Source organism: Charadrius vociferus, unplaced genomic scaffold (assembly GCF_000708025.1).
Source record: "Charadrius vociferus isolate BGI_N301 unplaced genomic scaffold, ASM70802v2 scaffold314, whole genome shotgun sequence".
Classification (NCBI taxonomy): Eukaryota; Metazoa; Chordata; class Aves; order Charadriiformes; family Charadriidae; genus Charadrius; species Charadrius vociferus.
In genome coordinates, this window is record NW_009648241.1 from 181,719 (window position 1) to 198,235 (window position 16,517).

Genomic DNA, 16,517 nt, shown 5'->3' on the forward strand with positions numbered 1-16,517 from the left:
AAGAGAAGACTCCAGGGAGACATTATAGCAGCTTTCCAATATCTGAAGGACACCTACAGGAAAGCTGGGGAGGAACTTTTTACAAGGGCATGTAGCGATAGCACAACGGGTAATGGCTTCAAACTGGAAGAAAGGAGATGTAGAATAGATATTAGGAAGAAATTTTTCACTATGGGGGTGGTGAGGCACTGGAACAGGTTGGCCAGGGAAGTTTTGGAGGTCCCATCCCTGGAGGTGTTCAAGGCCAAGTTGGACGGGGCTTTGACCAACCTGGTCTGGTGGGAGGTGTCTCTGCCCATGGCTGGGGGGTTGGAATTTGATGATATTTAAGGTCCTTTCCAACCCAAACCATTCTATGATTCTATGAGCTCTTTTCCCTGCTCTTGTGCTGGGAACCTACGTGAGCGCATCACCAACATGGTGTTGTAGCTTTTCCCTAACTCAGTTCAATGCACTGGGGGCAGGGAACCAGAGGCAAACTATGGCATTGCACCGGGGAGCCAGTGATGAGGATTATGGATAGGGCTGCTAATTTTTAGCAAGCCAAAACCATTTGGCATGGGGGCATGCCCTCGTAATATCTTCTAGCACAGGCAGGTCATACTCATAATGTAGAAATAATTTGCATCGGTGGTAAGATTGGTGAGGATGTGTGGGCTTAAGAAAAATCTTAACATAGACACAGCTTCAGGAATATGATGTAGCACACGGAGCACAAGCCAGAGAAATCGGAAATATTCCACTGGGTTTTTGAGCATTTTTCCCTGTTAACTTGGTAGAAGATATAATGAGGTTGTAACTGCAATTGTTCTTTCTTATGTTACGATTTTGTCATGCCCCACATTGAGATGTATGACTGTAATACAAGCATATAATGCCATGTAATGCAGTTCTCCTTATTGTCTTTGCAACTTTATTTTTCAATCAGTGTACAAGTATTTACATAAAACTAAATATATCCTTAGTATCAGGACTTTTATTAAGAAACTGTGCAATGAAATAAAGCTTTTCAAAGTCTCTTTTATAAAAAAAATACTCATTTTTTAAAAAAATCCGTATCTCTACATTAGTGAGTCTCCTGCAATCATTTTTATTCTCTGTTAAAGGTAATATATAACAATATTATGCAGGATTTAAAAATCTCCAACTGATTATATTTTGTTTCCCCAGGTTCACAGCAGGCAGGTCTCATACTACTGATTTTTTTTTGTTCACATGCTAGTGCACAATTTCCTTTTTCTGAATATAAAAGAATGTAGCCTTTAATAGATTATAAGCATATCATTATAAGTTATTCTATGCTAGGACACCGTTTAAACTATGGAAAGCTATTAAGCACAATTTTCTGTCAACTGAATTTCCTGAGCATTGCTGTTAATCAAAGTAATTTTAAAAGACTTGTATCTAGTTGATAGTAGCTATTTGGCTCTAGGTTATGTGAATATGATTTTGAAATGTTTTTGATTAACAGCAATGTTCAGGAAATTCATATCTGCAAAAACTGAATTTTAATAGGTCTGAAGGACCCACAAGAGTTAGATATTGAAGAAGGAAAAGAAAAGATTTAAATCTCATGGAATCTGGACACTGAGACTTTAGTAGTGTACAATGCAATCTCTGCCTAACCCATGCCTGGAACCGTTCAGTAACAATAAAGTCAAAGCAAAGTAGATGTCTTCCCAACCCCGCATTTAGAAAACTTAAATGTGAATTCAAAATTTTTGCTTTTCTTTATCTTCATATTGATTGTTATGATATAGGTGAATGAAAGCTTTTGATAACTAAAAGTAACCAAACATTGGAAACTTGTGTCAACTACTTCCAATATATACAACAAGTTAATAAGTTCTGTCTTTATCCAGTGATTCTTAATGTCTAATTTCTTTTTGTTATGCTACTGCCGGAAGGTACACCTTACTACAGCAGGTGGACAAATAGTGCACCTCCAGAAATGTAAGCTTTCTTGTTAACAAGACTTCATGTAGAAGTGACTTTCCATTAGTAGTTTTCTTTTAACCTTCTATGACTTTATTGTATTAAATTCTTTAGTAGTTTTCTTTTAACCTTCTATGACTTTATTGTATTAAATTCTTTAAAAGTGTATTTGATCCAAGGTGTGTGTGTAAATATATTTATTTTATTCTGCAATTTGTTTCAAATATACTTTACTGCCAGAAGCACGAACCAAATTTATGTATCTGGATGATGTAATGGTTCAAAGTAGTTTAGAAAAGGCCATTCATATCTGTATGGTTTGTGGATTTTCTGTGGGTCCCTTGTTCTAGAAACGCAGGATTAAAACAGTGGCCAATGTCCCTAAGCCATCTCCTTGCTGTTGCAGGCAACCGTATCAAATATTGTCTTCAGAAGCAGATCAGATTCCTGCTTATAACTGGTTATGGTTTTTTGCTCTCAATTCTATATATGTGCATTCCAAAACTTCATTATTCAAAAGGTTTTAATTTCTAATAGAAATATATTAATGGCTGTTTATTCTTGTACTGGCTTTGTCTGTTAATCTTGACTTGGAGCTTTTCTGGAAAGTAAATAACTATATCCTTTCTAGCCTTTATCACACTAAATTAAATAAGTCTCGCTCTTCTACTGGCCTGACAAAAGTTACATGCTAACCCGCAGCAGCTTTGAGTGTTGCAGTTTTTAATTTCTACGCAAGATGCATTGGCTTTGTTAAACCACCTACCTCAACAGTTGTAGGTTGACAATGCACTTTAGTTTTACCACTATAGCACAGGATACGAGAGGTGCGATAACAGTCTAAAGACATGACCATGGAATGGACCGGGTACCAAATCACCAACACATGCAAGCTTTAAATGAGCGTGTGAAGCAGTGCAAGGTGTTTAAGAGTTTGAGGTTAACACAAATCAATTCCTGCTTTATATATAAAAAAAAAAAATAATAAAATGGCAGGGTAGACATTAATATTTCTGAGGAATTAGTGAGACTTTCTCCTTTTTGACCTTCCTAGTACCTAACTAATTTTAAACTTTGACTTAAATGGAAGTGATCTTTCACTCTGATAAGAAGAATGCCACCAGCAGCATGTATCTCAAGTGTTAGAGCAGTTAATTCTTTAAGTGCATATTTAATAAAGTAAAATATAGGACTGTGAGTAGTACATATGCTTTCTGAGCCAGGCCTAGCAAAGTCCAGTGTTTCTGAAGGGGATTCACAACAGCCAGTTTACTGAGCAGGGAACTGTCTACCTACATGTCTGCTAATACTGGACATCCACTTGGGCATAGCAATGCTATCTGGAGATGTTCCTCCTTGGTTGAAAGAACATACACAGTAAAGATGCCACCTGATTTAGGAAGCAGCTGGAACAACAACTTTGAGATGATAAAACTGGATTTAGATAAAATATATGTGTTCAAATCTTTTTTTATTTTTAATTGACATTAGCTGCTCAGTATTTTTTGTAGTACGGCTGAGACAAAAGTGTTCTTGTTACTCATGAAGTGCCACTAATCACTAGAGTAAAGCAGTATGTATTAAGAACATCATGACACTTTGTGATTTTTCCAGTGAATCGTGGCATCTTTGGGGCACAGGAATTAAAACAGATGAAACAAGGACTACTCACAAAAACTGCCCAGGGATTAAGGCACTTTCCTAATTCCATTTCCCGTTGTTGCAGGACCCCTTAGACTGAAGGGAAAGACTCTGGTCCTTCAAGGCAAATGCTCCACTTACTAGTCTATGCCTAGAAAGTCACAAAAATCAACACGATTGCTGCTGTTTGAGTTCCCTGCTAAGGCTGTTTGCTGTTCTAAATCTCAGTCTAAGTCTCCTTATTCTGCCCCTCACACGCTATGAGAAACTGGGGAAAATATTGGCGGATTTTACTTTTAGGCCTCAGTTCATAAGTGTTCACCACCTCTGTTATTCAGTCTAGTTCATCATACCTCATTAATTCCTTATGCTTAAGTGAAGAGTCCACTGAACTACAAAGTAGTTGAAATCTGGGTGTTGGTACATTTGAGAAGCTTACTTTCAGTGGCTAATTTATTTTTGCCTTTTTTTAAAGTCCAACACCTATACTTAATCTCGGACTATATGTTAATATGTTTTTTTCTACTTAAAAAAAAAGTATTGGTTTTCAAAACACCAAGTATTTTTCCCACTGCCCCTAAACTGAACCTTAAAAAAAAAAAAAAGACTACAGTGCAGCTATTATTTTGTATATTGATATAGGTAGCATGCTTTTATCAGCCTGAAAATATGTGTTCAGAATCAATAAATATAAACATTGAAATAGAAAGGAATATTTAAGACTGTACATACCAGGGATATTTTAATTAAGTATGGTGGGTTTATTATATGTAATTATAAAGTTATGTAAAGTAAAATATATATGTAATTATAAAATTATGTAATTATAAATGGGTGTTCATACCCAATCTTTGGCATCCTGTGATTGAGGAAAATTGAAATGTGTACGGCTGCATCTTCAGGGTCAAATTATTTTCCACAGTATAAAACAGAAATTACATTTTTTCAGCTAAGTGCAAAATTCAGCTATTATCAAATTTTAATTAAGAATTGTTTATCTGATTTACCTGATGATAGAAAGAAGGTATGTATTTTCCTCCACTTGCCAAAAGGTGATAGTACTTAGAAAATTTGCTGAGATTGTCCAAGAAAGTGTGTAAAATCCTCATCCATCACCGAGAGCCCGTGGTCAGGGAATGACAGTGCAGTAAATATCTTCAGCAGCTGCCTTTTAATGTACAAGCTGTTTTCGGTAGGAATTTTCAGCACTCACATAAAACACACTGTCATGAGTGACTGCCTGTGCTCCAAAGTCATTACTATTGGGATGATGGAACATCTTTCAGCGAATAACCAAAAAACTTTAAATGTCATGTCAAGTTTGTTGAAGCCATTTTCAAGCCTTGCTCAAGGTTACATGAATATTGAGTACGCCTGTTTTCAGAAAGTTTGAGATGTATGAGAGGGACCACTCACATGCCAGTTTTGAGAACAGTCACTTAATTTGGGGGGGGAGGAACAAAAAAAAAGAAAACTGTCTATTAATACATGTCAATCCAGCAAAGCTCCTGGATATTAACTGCGTGGAACAGAACTTCTTGTGACAGTCAATGCCAGTGATGTTCAGCAAAAAGTAACAAGTTATGCAAATTCTGAAAATTACTTAGCTGCCTAAAAGATCACAAAAGAAAGAGAAATTATTACAATGGATAATTAAATTGAAATAGATTTTTAAAATCCATTTTAAAATTTGAACAATTAAAAAAATAAGTAGAAAATTTAATTAACCAGATAAAACTTTGGAAGACGCTGAGAATTGCTGAGTGCTCTGTTTTCTCTTTGACTCCAGCAAGAAAGGAGGATCCTGTCAGGCTCTATCTGTGATTTTGTAGGAAATATGGATGCTAATCTAATGAAGTCATGTAAACTCTGTATCGCTTCCAAGGGACCAAGCCCACTGCTTTTGAAGTGATAGTATTTTTTGTCTTGCTTCCTTGCCAATCATTACTCCTTCCAGTACATCACCTGTGTGTAAAATTTTGTCTGATCAAGAGGTCTTTTTATATTACAAGGTATTAAAACTGAGTATTTTAATAGTGAAACAAGGTTTATTTGTTTTATCTTCTGCAGAGAACCAGAAAGGACAACTAGAGAAGTCGTGTTCACACCACAGTATCAGTTTAAACTTGACAAAAAGCCCAGTCACCAAAGAGGTTACTTATGATGTGGAAACAAGTTCTTCTACGGCGTGGAACAAGGGTGTTGGGAGAAAGGAAACCTGTCATGGAGAAGGCAACAAAGAAAAGAAAATAGATCGTATTGGGTCCCCTTCTAAAGGAGAAGCCATTCCAGAAGTAGAAGCTCTCCTGGCGAGACTGCGAGCACTATAGAATAATCATATAAAGGATTAAATCAAAGCTTAAAAACAAGCTCTAGTAGCCTACATCTTTAAAGATACACTAATTTTCTATTATTGACATTATATACTTCTGAGTTCCCAACTTCTCTATGGTTGAATATTCTATTTCAAAACTGTTTGTTTGCAAGACTGTACAAAATGATACTATAGTTTTGCGTAACTGAAAGATGATTTTTGTTACATGTTTTTACCTACTGAGCATACCAAAAATATCAGAAGAAACAGATACTGAATTATTCCAAGACGCAGTCCTTTTAGTGGACAAAACTGCTGACTACATGCTTTGAAAGCTTCTCAAAATAGGAATATCTTTTCAATATTGTTAAATCATCATGCCTGGGAATAAGGGTCGGTAAATAACAGAATGGGTATTCTTATATTTTCTACTGCAGTTGCTTTACTTAAGAGGTTTTAGCACCTGAAGAGTATTATCATAGCATCCTTTGCAATTATAGTAATAGGAAATACGTGTCATATAAATCAGCCATGTTCCAGTTTGAGTTCATCAAAGAGCACCAAAGCTTGCTGAATTATATATGGATTTACAAAATGGAAATCCATGGACAGTAAACAAAAAAATCTATGCAAATAATATACTTTATGTGTGATTAATATATCGCTGCTGTTAAACTTAGTTATGATTATTATGTCAAAATAATATATACAATTTCTGTGATTGCAAGGTTTTGCAATTGTGTCCATAGTGGGGGAAAATGTCTTCACAGCTATTTACCAGTGTAATTTTTTATCTTTTCACATGTGAGTTAATATGTTTCTATAAAAGGAACATGTAATGGAAAAGATTTTTACAATTGGTTTTTCACAAACTCATTTTCCAGTAGCCCGTAAAGTCTTATTTGCTGGCACAATAGGAATCTTGCACATAATTGCATCTCTGTTATCTCACTGTCATTGTACATTGTTACATGTTTGCTATCGTATTTATTAATTGCACATCATAAAGAATTGCTACCTATGTTACCAAGTAGGAAGCTACTGTTAGTATCTTTGCTCCGTTATTTAAAGCTTCCTTATTATAAGAGTGTATTAGGTATCTAATATCTTTCTTCTAAATTACTCTATTTTTCTTTACAAAATGCTGAAAAATATGTCCTTCAATAAGAGTCAGTTACATGAAACCAGTGTTTCAATGCTCCAGTGCTTTTTATATCCTTGTTTAAGTTGCCTTCGTACTTCCTGCACTAAACATTAATAAAGTTAATTAGAACTCGGAAACTGGGCCTGTTTATACATACTGCATGGAGGGGTTTTCAGCCGTCATGGGAATCAATCTCATGTTTCTAGGGCTGCTGTAACTGTCATTATACACTAATTACATTTCCCGCCTTAGCTGAAAAAAAGAAGAGGTATAAACAGAAGAAGTGAGGGAAAGATACAGAGAAATCCTATCAGACAGTCATTTCTTCAGCTCTCCTTGCAAACAACGTGCAAAGCTGTCATACAGGGCCACCTCTGGTAACTTGAAATTGCATAGGGTAACCACAGAATTGGGGCTTAATGCATCTTTAGTGGATGACTAGAAATACAACTACTACTAGACGTTCCACTAAGGTCTTCTGCACCTCCACTGTTAAGACGTACTACCCCTGTTTACAGGGTACTGTAAAAATTAGGATCTGCAAAGTACAATACGCTTGACTAACTACAGTGGTGTTTCAAACACAAAGAAGGTGTATGTTGACGGGAAAAAAAAATGAACCATTCACTGTGTGTCTTCAGTTGCTGGGGACATGCTAAAATAAAAGGGCTAAAAGTAGAGAACCGTCTCCGTAATAATTGCAGGATGACCTGCCAAGTGAAGGTGGAAGTACAGATTCATTTTCCTCGACACAGTAAACTTGTTCATTTGAATTAGTGGGTAATAGTCCACAACCAAAACCTGGCAGTTCAGGACACTACTGTGCAGTTTATCAAGCAAAGAAAAGTTACAAAACTATCTATCTACTGAAATTTTCAATTAAATGAAACAAAATGCAACTAGCAGCCTAGCATCTTCTGAATTTAAAATAAATATTTACATTTAAAATTATAGATCTGAAGCTACCTTTTCTTACAGTTTGCGAAGCTTTTAGAAATGTATTCCATGGCTTTTAGTCCTTCTAAGATATTGTTTCTGAATTAATCCTTTCAAGCAGCCATCAAGTTAATTCACAGTTTCTTTTGTATAACTAGGAGAATAAAAAAGGCTATACAACTTCTTAGAATCCATGTAAATACAGTATGTAATTTTTTTCCCCTTCAGTATTTCTTTGTACCATCATAATTTGATGTATTCAGAGTTCAAGTACACAGTCTAGCTGAAGTACACCAGGAAGTTTTCTTTCTACATTTCATCTTTCTTTAACTTCCCTTAGAAGCAAAAAAATACACAGGACATTTTTGATAGCAAAAAATGCTTGTATTGCCTAATGAGTTCAGGTAAAAATAAATTTGAGAGTATTATATCTGTATTCTATTTCTATGCTTTTATGTTTGTATTAAAGGATAAAACTCAGCTTCTAAAGTACATGGAGTAAATTGCTTTAATTAAATTTTAATTAAATTTTAAAATTAATTCATTTATTCAATTTAAAATTTAAAGTTCATTCAGTCTAAAAATACGTGGGCTAGACCTTTAATGCTGTGTGCTAGTTAATGGCTAGTAAGCCATTTTTTAGTATTGAGGCTCTTCCTTGAACTGAGGGATTGAGCACTTGTGCTAGATACTGAAGAAGGTTTCACATACTGTGCAAAACCCTCTCTTTCTGTAATTCACACCTGAAAATTAAATCCTTGTAAAAAGAGCTTCCTGATTTCTCTTTCAAAGAAAGAAACATCTCTCCTATGGAGAAAGGCTTAGGGACTTGGGTCTCTTTAGTCTAGAGAAAAGAAGATTGAGGGAGGATCTTATTAATACTTACAAATACTTAACGGGAGGATGCCAGGGGGATGGGAGCAGTCTTTTTTCAGTGGCGCCCAGTGATAGGACGAGGGGTAATGGGCATAAACTTGAACATAGGAAGTTCCATCTTAACATGAGAAGGAACTTCTTTACTTTGAGGGTAGTGGAGCACTGGAACAGGCTGCCCAGAGAGGTGGTGGAGTCTCCCACTCTGGAGACATTCAAAACCCGCCTGGACGCTGTCCTGTGCAACGTGCTGTAGGTGACCCTGCTCTGGCAGGGGGGTTGGACTAGATGATCTCCAGAGGTCCCTTCCAACCCTGACCATTCTGTGATTCTGTGATTTCTTCAAACATGACTGTTCAGATAAAAGCACTTGAAGTAGTCTCGCGAGTTACATTCCACTGCGTCCCTACCCGAGCGGCAGGCAGAAGGCACAAACACCCATGGTGCTTCTTACCACTAAAACTATAAAGGTCTATCCCATATTTTGATTCTTCACATTCATTTCACTCAGTAAAAGAATTTTGATTACTACATCCATTTTTACTTTATATGTAACACCGTATTATTCATATTCTGAATTCATATGTAATATTCCAATGTTTTGACCTTCTCAAGATATGAATGTTTGCGGTCAGTCTCTTCCAAGCTGCATGCAACCAAGCTTGACCACCTGGCTTATGGACCGCAGGTCATCTACTGGTCTGTGTAAACCCAGGAGGAAAAATAATGGTAGCAACTTTATTACAAAATAGTATGACAGCACCAGGAGGTGGTGGCTGCCGTGAGATGTGATGCTGCTCTGAATCGGGCACTCTGTTAAAGGAGCACCCTCAGCCTGGCCCAGGCGAAGTCACAGTTTCCAGAACCGAACGAGTTAAGACCGAGCTGCTTGAGGTACTGCAGCCCTTTAGGCTTTTATAATAAAAGCTGAAAAAGACGACATTTACTGCTAACGCTTTTTCCACATCCATTTCTAATGAACAGGACCAAATTATAATTTTTACACTAATCTTTCCAAGCCTTACAATACTCGGTAACTATAAAACAAATGGGCAACGAACAGGGGTCGATAAACCCTAAGCTATGGCACCTAAAACATTATAATAAGCAGCCAGGGTCAAGCGAAAGAGCTCAGAAAAAAGCAATTACATGACAATGTTGTTTTCTCTGGAACAAAATAAAGCGTTACTGTACCATTTTCTATTTTTTTAATGTGATGTGTGGGTATTACACAACTGAACTGCAGCAGAAAAATAACTTCACTTAAAAGTTTGAGGAACTGTTTGTCCAGTTTATGAAAGAAAAAGAATTAGAGGAGTTGCAGATTTTATCAGTTTTCAGTCTAATTTCATGCCAACTTTCCTATATGCAAGATATCCTAAAATTACTTTCTGCTATTGAATTAACTATGCCACTGATGAATCCATTCGCTTTAAATCGTTTTGCCACGTGAAGGGAGCACATTTTCTTCCTTTCCAAACACACTTTCTACACTGCACTATCGGCTGTTTTACCTGAAGTATAGTACTGGGATTGGGGTATACATCTCACTGGGAAACCGCGCTGGTAAAGTATTCTGGTCACTCTGACACCAGTGAAGACTAAACAAGAGGTGATCCAGATGATACAACTTTTCTCTCCCTCCCAGTTACAGACAGAGATAGCCATTAAGTTTCATACATTAGCTGAGTACATTTTAAAACCCTCTGTACTTGTATTTCAATAATGCAGCTTTTTCCTTTTGTGATCCATGCAATGGCATACACTGTAGAATTATTAAGGGAAATATTTTCCAACAACATACCAAAAATACACTGGGCAGATGACTTGCGTGCAACATCAGCCCTGTATATAGTAGGAGGCATAACACTTGCACATAATCCAAAGAGAGGCAGATAAGGTATTTCACTCCACCAAAAGAAAATAGTTCCTTTCATCTAAATGAGCTTATTCCACTGCTGGTACCAGAGCTGTATGTATTTTGAGAGGGTAATATACCCCTATTTTTAAATCTGTGTTATATTAGCCAGAAAAATAAAGTATGGAAGGACAGAAGTGCAGAGTCTGGGAAGCAGAGTTGATTAATGTGCTGCCTGATTTCACTTCTGGGACCTGAAATTGCATCTAGTGCAGAATGAAGCAACTGGGGTTAAAAAAAAACCCGGTCTCATCTGACATCTTTAAAGGTCATGAAGGAAATGATGGTGGGCGATCCAGAGTTGGTATGGCCACAGGTGTCTTGTCTATTCGAAGACATATATCAGAATATCCTCAGAATAGCAATGCTGTTGGGCTGTTTGTTCTCAAAGCCCTCAAATGAATAAAGGGAAGGAAAAGTCTGACAGAGATAAATATGAGCCCCCACAAAAGCTAAGAATATTTTTGTCTTAAATCCAAACGTCAGTCCTGCTTCCATTCACTTGGATAGATAAAGGAAGAGCACGAGGAGAGAGAGGAGTCCACGTAATGGTCATACCTCTACTGCCATGCCAGACAATACCGCTTTTGGTAGCTGCGGTGGTCGGTGCAGGGGAGGTAGTGCGAATGCAGTCTGTCCTTTTAGTCTTAATAAGAAGGCAATGGAGGCTTGTGTTGGTGCAGTGATGCTCTGTGATGCTCTGCAGCATTTCTGTGGAGTTGATTGACCTTTTTTTGTAGAATTTTGTTACGTGCACAGGGGGCTGATGCATGCACGTGTGTCGGTTGTGTGTGTGTGTGTGTACCCCCCTCAAAACCTCAGACCAACTGCTGTCCAACTAAGCCGTTTATGCTGACCTACAGAAATTCAGCAGCTGGTCAGGACTGGCAATCCTTAGCAGTTCTTATAGAGTTATTGTGGAGAAAGCCACAAGGGCCATGGCCAGGAAATGTCATCACAAATCATGGGATCACAATAAAAAAACTGCACTTCTACAGCTACACATTAAGAATAATAAAAAAGACTACCTTCTAAAATGTTCAGTTGTCAAAATGGCCGCAGAACATGTGCATACTCCTGATGTCTCCTCAAGACAGCTATTACATCAACTCTCCAAGTCTGATGACTGCATGCAAGCTAAACATTCAGACAGAGTTTTAATTCTCAATTATTTAGACTTCTTTGTTATATATAGTTCAACCTCTAATTGAAATATTCAGTCCAAAGCAAGCCATATAAACGTTGCAGTCTATAACTGTTAGTAAAAAAAAAAAAAAGGCTTTTGTAAAAGCTCTGGTTAATTTGTGGCATTTTAATGTGAAGGCTGTTGCACATACTTGAAAACATGCAGTGCAACGAGATTCTTTCCATTAAGCAAGACAGAAATGGCAATTATGCAGTCTGTTGATCGGATTTTTTACTAATGATGAGTACTTTCTGCTAATGGATAGGAAAGCAAAGCAGTCCAGTCAAACAAGTCACCTTGGTAGTATAATGCAAGACCCATCAATTTTGCACACAGCTTCTTCAGTAATGAATCTTGGAGCACAACCCATCAACGGTGCTCCTGGAAGACAACCACAGAGATAGAGGAACCACAAAAAGCAGTGTGAAATGAAAAATGGGATAAGGGCTTTCCACCCCTTTAAAAGTGGGATTGATTATGATGAATTTATCTCCGAGGTGCCTGGGCACTGCATTAAAAATGCTTAGAGAGAAAAAAAATATGATCCCGCTGCGTAGTTGGTGGCACCTCGCCATTTCGTGCTGCAGCATCAGGGTAAGGTAACTGGAGTCCTATCTCCATATCCACCCTTGAATCCACCGATGAGAATCAGAGGGAAGAGTAACTGAAGTAGAAACAGGATTTTTTTTCACTTGAGGTGTAATAGGTTCCAACCTGCAAACCCACACTTACAGATTAACTGCTGAAGCCTCAGGATGACAGGGGAGAAGAGCCAGGTTTCTACCTGTCCCCTCTGCAGGGAACATGGGGCACTCTGGTCCACGAGGAACAGAATGAGTTCTCATTAACTTCAGCTCCAGAATACAATTTTCTATTCCTTGATAACCAAATCCCCGAAAAGGGATGAGAAGTTTTTATTTTTCTCAGAAGGACTGCACTACAGTAAATCTTTCCTCAAACTGAAAAACAGTTTTAATTGAATAGCACCTAGGTAGAGCATCAAAATCAGCAGGCAAGAACAAATTAAGCCCTTCCTGAGAAAGGCTGTGCAGGATCATTGCTTCCCTTTCCCTCTCCAATATCTGCAATACTAAATACACAAATCTATATTAAAGTTAGAACTTCTTTTAATTAGATAAAACCAAGAAGATTCACTGTTCATCCTGCACCTTTTACTAGGATGCTTTGATTAGCACAGTTTCAGCACCTTGTCTCAAAGAATTAACCTGTCCCATTTTTCATCTCAGAACAGAAGTCCAATATATGAACACAGATGGCCAAAATAAGGACCTAATCCTATGAGGTCCCCTGCACGTCCTCGCAAGTACTCATCATCCTCAGACTGCACACAATCACTCTGAGCAGAGGGTTACTACAGCCTTTCAGGATCATGCCCTAATGAATAAAATATACAAAGGTGACTTGAGTAAAATCCTCTCCAATGTGCTGACAAAGGTAAGATAAAATATTCCTCTTAGGACATTTTCCTGGCAGAACAACCTGACCCCTCTGTGACTGGCCTTGAAAAAGGAATGGGTAATGCTCTAACGAACCAATTCATCTAACTCAACTTTTGGGCAATTTTTTGCCAAATTATTGGCATGTTGCACAGGTCACCAGTACAAAATAAAACTAAAAATTGCCCATGTATACAGCAGATGTATTTCATATCACTATAAAGTCTTAGATGAGTGTATAATATCTTTTTAACTTCAAGCACCTCGCGTGCAAACTGCACTGTTAATTGTTATGTTTCTATTTCTAAATTATGCCCATTTTCCAACCTTGGACCTGTTTTTCACAAATCTCGCACATGCTGCACATCAAGGGTTACCCCAGAAATCAGCTTTGTCCTTGCTTGCTGATGAAATTTTACTATTATGTAGTAATTGCAATGCCCTGAACTCTTATCCCCCTGCAGATTTAATGTTCTTCCAAAGGCAATGGTTCTTCTTAAAGTGGTATTATTTTATCCATACAGTGTAGCTCACTAAACTTGCCTTTTGCCCCCTTGTTCTCAGACTTTAAAAGGAGACTACAGCAATCTGATCCAGCACCCACTGAGAAGAAATCAAAGGCTCCTGTTGACTTCAGTGACTGCTGGAGACAGCTCCTAAATAGGACGACTCCAAGTGCGGCTCTAGCCTGGAGGCAGCTATACAGCTGGTATTGTGAGGCTTTATTGTCTCATTGCTTCCAGCTCCAATCTGTGCAGTTTGTAAGTATAATTATTATTTTCTAGTTGCCAGCCCAATAAATATGATGCTGAACAGGCAAGTGGAATTCCTGCCTGAAATTTTAACCAGAAAACATGATCCTACAGACATATTTCACGTAACTGTTACGTCTTGCCATCACACTGGTTTCTCAAAGAAGGAAAAGAAAGGATGCCAAGTAAGAGTCAGGATGGGTCTGGTGTACAGTTCTCATTTTCCTTAAATGAGCCACAGCCGTTAAGTCCACTCAACAGAAGACACATGGTCTACAAGGCAACATCCCATTTAGTGGCTGAACCAACTGAGAGACAAAGCAATGGGCAAGCAGTTTTGAATGCCACTTTCTGGAACATGTGGTTTCTATGTTGGCTGTTGTGTCACCCCACAAACTGTGCATGGGCACGTTGGCATGGGTCAAACTTGTGTCGGGGACAGTTTAACAATTATATAGTATCGGTGATCATGGGCCAGTGCCTCAGCCCATGCTATGACCCCTCGTAGAGTACCATTATGGTCAGATACTTTGTGAACTTGAAATTCACTCTCTGACACAGCTCTAAAAAACAAAGTATGATAGCACATATCTTCTGTTCATCCAGCGCTAACTCAGATGTACGTTACTGACTAGGAGTAAGAAATCTCTGAGTGACATTTTCTCTGTTTCACTGAAATTAGTCATGCTGGACAGAACTACCTCCTACCTTTAACATACGTCAAGTCGTTAGTGCACGGCGCAGTGCATAACCTTACCAAGAAACCTGTCAAGTTTGTTTGCAAGCAGTAGTCACCACCAGTAGTTTGTGCGTACGGTCACCACTAACAAGTGGAGGAAAGTTAATCACAGTAAAGTTAAATTAACATGAAATGCCTGACTTGTCTCATTCACATTTCGTTTGATGGTGGCATATGCTCCTGCTTTACACTTGAAAGCTTAATTACAACATTTCAGGTGGCAGACCAGTTAATTATATAAAAATGAGGCCCAGAAGTCTGTGATATGACACCTCTCTATGCTTCCCTGGGAGATGTCATGCATGAAAGAAGATGCTTATTGTTAGCAACATCAGACTGAGGGCTGCAGGAGGGCACTGCCACTGAAATCTAGGGTCCTCACACACAACCCAGATATAATGGAGAGAAAAATGCATTTTATACAAATTCCTCTTGCTAATAACAAAAGTGAGAGGAAGCTCTTTTTTGCCCGGAACAATACACAATCTCTTGTGCAGGCTTCATCTCACCTAACTTCAGATGTTGCTGATGTAAAAATCCCCAACAGAGATTATCATTCATCCCAGCTTTTCTTTATCACTCATCCCGGCTTTCCTCCTGTACAGAACAGGCCAATTTGAACTCTTTCGACTGCAGACGTCGGGAAGAGCGAAACCAGTCTGCAGCCATGCCTATTCCCTTCTTTGACTAGAAAGAGAGCCTGAGGGGACCAACTCAGATGTGGGCAGATGAAACTGAACATTTGCAAATGATTAGAGAAACCAGTTTGCTACCTAAATCTAGAATAAAGGGAAGACGGAGCCCCTGCTCAGCATCGTGTCACGAACTTCATGTGCTTTGTTCTTTCTTGCCAGATTTGAAACGGCAGCTGCCTCTCCCGCTCTTGAAAGGAGGAGGTGAACGGAGTCCTCTTGCCAGAAAATTCTCTGCTTGAATGGTATTAGCACAACTTTTTTTCCTTCCAGAATCTTAAAAAAAAAAAAAAAAAATACCTGAACCCTCTTCCCGAGAGCCTTGCAGTTGGCAATCTGCTGGATATACAACCGGAAGACTGAAGCCCTAACCATGATCCAATCGAGAGTACATTTTACTCTAGACCGTAGCGCTATGGTGTTTGTTGTCTCACAGATTTTCTGCTCAGTTTAGCCCTTGAAATTAAACACCCACCTCCGACCCATCCACCAAAAGTTCACTTGTTAAGCCAATGGCAAAACAACAATTGACTCAAAACCAATCTCTCAGCAAAGCAGCAGGCACTGCAGGTGGAAGAAAACAGCAGCATAAACTTTGAAGCAATCACATGGCAAGGAGGTTTCCTCTTTTGCTCTTCCTCCTGGATGTGTCTATGGCTTGAATCAGCCTTTGCCTGGTGCAGCTATTCACAGCCTGGATTATATTTGTAATAAGCAACTTCTGCAAATGTCTCGGCTTTGCACCTGCATGCAGTCACCTGTAAAAGCTGTTTGCCATCTCATATTCTACAGCTATGAAAATCTCTCTTAAAGATAATATATATAAAATGTACAATGCAAGGCTGTATTTTCACCTCAGGCTTTTGACGACAAGAACAACTCCTTGAACTCCATTCTGCAGGTCTATAATATAACTGCAAGTTCTTTATA

General features: G+C 38.3%; 1 protein-coding gene across 1 annotated transcript in view; it reads left to right on the plus strand.

The window, feature by feature from the left end:
• The window catches only part of LOC104285682 (protein diaphanous homolog 3-like), a 185,149-nt gene extending 179,243 nt beyond the window's left edge, over positions 1-5,906 (plus strand). The window contains 1 exon segment of the mRNA XM_009884160.1: positions 5,647-5,906. Coding sequence (XP_009882462.1) covers positions 5,647-5,906 — 260 coding nt within the window.
• The last annotated feature ends 10,611 nt before the right edge of the window (positions 5,907-16,517 follow it).